This window comes from Vitis vinifera, chromosome 19, assembly GCF_030704535.1.
Source record: "Vitis vinifera cultivar Pinot Noir 40024 chromosome 19, ASM3070453v1".
In the NCBI taxonomy this organism is placed as follows: domain Eukaryota; kingdom Viridiplantae; phylum Streptophyta; class Magnoliopsida; order Vitales; family Vitaceae; genus Vitis; species Vitis vinifera.
Window position 1 is genome coordinate 9,020,912 of NC_081823.1, and position 5,246 is coordinate 9,026,157.

General features: G+C 39.8%; 1 protein-coding gene across 1 annotated transcript; it reads left to right on the plus strand.

Moving 5' to 3' along the window:
* Positions 1 to 926: 926 nt before the first annotated feature.
* LOC100249762 (oligopeptide transporter 1) lies at positions 927 to 4,331 on the plus strand. Its single transcript, XM_010646305.3, has 7 exons — positions 927 to 1,045; positions 1,217 to 1,662; positions 2,001 to 2,098; positions 2,181 to 2,753; positions 2,860 to 3,127; positions 3,256 to 3,438; positions 3,519 to 4,331. The coding sequence occupies exons 1-7, from the start codon at positions 997 to 999 to the stop codon at positions 4,137 to 4,139; spliced, it is 2,238 nt and encodes a 745-aa protein (XP_010644607.1). The 5' UTR covers positions 927 to 996; the 3' UTR covers positions 4,140 to 4,331.
* The last annotated feature ends 915 nt before the right edge of the window (positions 4,332 to 5,246 follow it).

Genomic DNA, 5,246 nt, shown 5'->3' on the forward strand with positions numbered 1-5,246 from the left:
GACTTTGAGACTTGTGAATCATATGGCATATCACATTGAAAGTATAGACAATTAATATATAATAGCCATGCAAACATAGGAAATTATTGTCAAATTTCATTTACACTCCTTCGGGTTTAGTGCAAATATATTAAATCATTGGTCTTAAATTTAGTCTGTTAGCACTTTATTAAATATTTTTTAAATAATAAAAAAAAATTAGAAAATTATTAAACACACCTACCTAAAATATTTTCATATAAAATTTCTTTAAAAGATAAATTTTATTAATAGAATACATTTATAAACATACAAACAGACAAAATTTAAAACCAATGATAGTTATGTATTTACCCCAATTCTTGGACTATGTATGTAAAATCCCAAAAAGGAATGAAAGCCAAAACCTCAACCCCTAGTGATTCAAGGCCAGTGGAGTCCAGCCTGGTTTATTTGGGATCAAACAGAATTTCATGAATTTTTTAGGTAAAATTTGTTTCAGACCCTTTAGAGGCAAAATCATTAAACACCCACCCACAAGGCTGGATTGGTGTGAAAGTTCGTTTTAGACCATGAAAATGAATTCCCAGCCATTGAATTATGAAACAAATCTTGTTAGGAGAAAGTAGGGGTGATTTCCCAAGCTGGATTTTCTATATCTGGCTTTCCTTGCTGGACAACCATTTCTCTTATAAAGAAACAGGACAGAGGAATATTTCAGAATCATTTCAAACAAATAAGAATTTTTCTTTGATCATTCTAAAATCCAAACAGTTTTCCATCCATGATTTTTGATTCACACGAGAAGATGGAAGAGAATCATTAAGAAAGGAAAGTTTGTAACCGTCAAAGGGAAATTTTAAATTTTCCTTAAGTGACAATAATTCCATTCGTAACTGATAAAGTAGAAATTCCAACCTTATTTGTACAATCTGTGAAGCCTTGCATAAAAATTTATTGTTATCCATATATATAGGTATATGAATTGAGTTTGAAGAACACATCAAAGGGAGAGCAATGGCAGAACTTCAGGATGAAGTCACCCAGAAGAACTTCAAAGTTGATGGTATGCATTTCTCAAGAAAATAGTCCCCTTTTTTTTTTCTTTTCCAATGGAGATGAACATGAAAGAATCAACAAACAAGTTGAATTGTTTTTGTACATCCAATAGTGGAATGATCAAAGTAGTGAAGTTTTTGAAGTGCGATACTAACCAAGTTGTGATTTGTTGAAGCAGGGGATGAAGAGGAAAACGATTGTCCCATAGAGCAAGTGAGGCTCACAGTTCCAATCACAGATGATCCAACAGAACCTGTTCTGACATTCAGGACATGGGTGCTTGGTGTAGCAGCCTGTGTGATTCTGTCCTTTGTGAACCAATTCTTTGGCTATCGCAGTAATCAACTCAGCATTTCATCAGTCTCAGCACAGATAGTTACCCTGCCACTAGGGAAGTTCATGGCTGCAACACTCCCAGAGAAACCGATCAAAGTCCCATGCACAAAGTGGTCGTTTTCCCTGAATCCGGGGCCTTTTAATATCAAGGAGCATGTGTTGATCACCATGTTTGCCAACTCTGGATCGGGTGGTGTTTATGCAGTTGGTATCCTTACAATTGTCAAGGCATTCTACAAAAGGAGTCTCAGCCCAGGAGCAGGATACTTGCTAGTACAAACCACTCAGGTAGGTTTGGCCTTTTTTACAGTCAATTCAATCTCTCCCTTTGAACCATCTAGTCTGATCATTGATGACCCTGGTTTGAAAGTCAGAGGACTTTCTTTCATCATTGAGATTTTTTGTTTTCTATACAACTGATCCAACATAATATCACATTCACCATCATTTTTGTATTCTTTCGTAGGTGGACATTGTTCAATTAGTTAATTCTATGATGCTTATGTTTTACATAAATTACTTATGTTGTAGTATATGGTTTACTCATACTACTAATCCACCAATTAATTTGATATTTTAGTTTCTCTTGTTCACCTTGATAGTTTCTCTTCTTCTATTGAATTCAGTTGCTTGGCTATGGATGGGCTGGCCTGTTCAGAAAATACCTAGTGGACTCCCCCTATATGTGGTGGCCATCAAATCTAGTCCAAGTCTCTCTCTTCAGGTTCATCTCCCTCTCCCTCTCCCTCTCCCTCTCCCTCTTCCTCTCTTTCATTCTCATGAAAATGGTTTTTGTTAAATTGCAGGGCATTGCATGAAAAAGAAAAAAGAAGCAAAGGAGGAGTCACTAGGCTGCAATTCTTTCTCATTGTGTTCATTTCAAGCTTTGCCTACTACCTGGTCCCAAACTACTTGTTTCCTTCCATCAGTACCGTCTCCATTATTTGTTTGATTTGGAAGAACTCAATCACTGCCCAACAGATTGGTTCAGGCCTCTATGGCATGGGCCTTGGATCATTCGGCCTCGACTGGGCCACAGTTGCTAGTTTCTTAGGAAGTCCCTTAGCCACTCCTGGCTTTGCCATCATTAATATTCTTGTTGGGTTTTTCATAATTGTCTATATTTTGCTCCCCCTTACCTATTACAATAATGCATATGATGCTAAGAAATTCCCTATATTCTCATCTCACACCTTCGATTCAACTGGTCAGCCATACAATCTCACCAGAATTTTGGACCCAAAAACTTTCTCAATCAACCTAGATGAATACAATGCTTATAGCAAACTTTATCTTAGTGTCTTCTTTTCAGTCACATATGGGATTTCTTTTGCAACTCTAGCAGCTGCTGTCTCACATGTTGCACTCTTCAATGGAAGGTAAGTCTTCCTTGAAATTCTTAGCTTTGTCTTCAATCCATTTTCTTGACAATCCTTGTTGACCTCACATTCTTCTCATGGTTTTTCTACCAAAAAAATGGTTTAGTACTATCTGGCAAATGTGGAGTAAGACGAGGGCAGCAGCAGGAGAGAAGTTTGGAGACGTGCATACGAGACTGATGAAGAAGAACTATAAAATAGTCCCCCAATGGTGGTTTCATTTAATTTTGATTGTAGTGCTTGGTCTTTCACTCCTTGCCTGTGAAGGTTTCGACAAGCAGCTTCAACTACCATGGTGGGGAATTTTGCTATGTTGTGCCTTGGCATTATTTTTCACCTTACCCATCGGGATAATAACGGCCACGACAAATCAGGCATGGTTGTTTTACATGGGTTTTGTTTATTTGTTTTACATCGTGTGTTGAACTTGAGAAGTTGTAGAACCAGAACACAATTAAGAATTGCCATTCATTCCTAAATCAAAGTTGTTATGCTTATGCAGCAACCAGGGCTAAATGTGATCACAGAGCTGATTATTGGGTTCATGTACCCAGGGAAACCGCTTGCAAATGTGGTTTTCAAGACCTATGGCTATATCAGCATGGTGCAGGCACTCACATTTCTCAGTGATTTCAAATTAGGTCACTACATGAAGATCCCACCCCGATCCATGTTCCTCGTTCAGGTAAATCATCCAACCAACAATATCTCAGTTTTTGACTAACTTTAAATTCCTCCCATTAAAATGTTTTGGTCTGTGTTCAGTTAGTTGGAACCGTGATTGCTTCAAGCGTCTACTTTGGGACAGCATGGTGGCTTCTTACAACCGTGGAGCATATATGCGATCTGGATTTGCTACCAGAAGGAAGTCCATGGACATGCCCTGGTGATGACGTTTTCTACAATGCTTCAGTCATATGGGGAGTTATTGGTCCACTCAGAATGTTCGGAAGGTTGGGGGTCTACCCAGAGATGAATTGGTTTTTCCTTGCGGGCCTTCTTGCCCCTGTTCCAGTATGGTTCCTTTCACGCAAATTCCCCAACCAAAAATGGATCAGGCTCATCCACATGCCCATTATCATAGGAGCTACAGGAAACATGCCACCAGCTAGAGCTGTGCACTTTGTGATGTGGGGAATTGTGGGAGTTTTCTTCAACTTCTATGTTTACAACAGGTACAGGCAGTGGTGGGCCAAGCACACCTACATCTTATCAGCAGCTTTAGATGCCGGGGTTGCCTTTATGGGAATCATCATTTTCTTTGCCCTTCAATCTAAAGATATTTTTGGTGTGGACTGGTGGGGTTTGGCAGCAGACGATCATTGCCCACTGGCTTCATGCCCTACAGCACCGGGGGTTGTGGCTGAAGGTTGTCCTACTATTTGAGAACAAATTTGTATTCTTCTTTCTAGGAATTCATTTTAGTGGTGTTTATGGTGTGAAGTTCCAGTAGGAATAAGACCCTGGATATTTTCTTTTCATTTTCTTATTTTTCTCTACTTCAACAAGAACATTTGGAGATAGGATATGGTACCCCACATATATTATTGATCTTTTATGAATCATAAATTTTTTCTACATTTTTTCTACTTAATGTTACTCTTATGGGACATAAAAAAATTTCACATATCCCTTTAGCCCCATTTCTTCCAGCAGTTCTTCCCACCCCTGGAATATGTGCTCGTCAGGATGGCTCTCCTCCCCCAGCCACAAACTTATGGACCACTTACATCTACTGCCATTGAACTCCACCCAGTTCATTTTCTTCACAAACTTCCCACCCTCCTGCTTCTGCTCTCTGCGTAGATGTTTGATAACACCACATATTATAAGTGGGTGCGGGTCTAATTCAAGAAGATGTTTGATTGCTTCTTCTGACATTTCTGACATATTTTGTGCACCCTGCATCCGCCAAGGAGAGCACCTCTCACAATCCCATTCGGCTTGATGAACTCATGGGCCTCATGAAGTAGCCCTGCGCTATTCAGAAGACCAACCACACAACCATAATGCTCAATCTGGGGAATTATTCCATAATCTCTAGTCATGCTGACAGAGAACCTGCGCCCCTCATTTATCAACCCCCATGCGGCAACAACCATGCAAGAATCCAACGAAAATGACCCCACTGGGCTCGATGCAGACCTGGGACATATCAGAGAAGAGTCTTAGAGCTACCTCGGCTTCTCCATGCATTGCCAGCACTCCAATCATGCCTGACCATGACACAACAGTCCGTTCTTCCATCTCCTCAAAAACTCTACGTGCTTCCTCCAAGCATCCACATTTTGCATACATATCCATTAGAGTATTAGAAATATAGACATTTCTCTTAAACCCATTTCCATTTATGTACTCGTGAATCCCCTTCCCCAAATCAACTGCACCCAAATGAGCACAAGCAGCAAGCACAGCCACCACTGTCACCTCATTACACTTCAGCCCCACCTCTTCCATCTTTGCAAAAAAGATGAATAGGTTCCTTTGCCTTCC

Bases quoted from the DNA above. Each gene is read 5' to 3' on its own strand.
- LOC100249762 (XM_010646305.3), top strand. From the start codon at position 997: ATGGCAGAACTTCAGGATGAAGTCACCCAGAAGAACTTCAAAGTTGAT. The intron at 2,754-2,859 runs GTAAGTCTTCCT...AAAATGGTTTAG, and splicing joins GTTGCACTCTTCAATGGAAG to TACTATCTGGCAAATGTGGA. The intron at 3,128-3,255 runs GCATGGTTGTTT...ATGCTTATGCAG, and splicing joins TAACGGCCACGACAAATCAG to CAACCAGGGCTAAATGTGAT.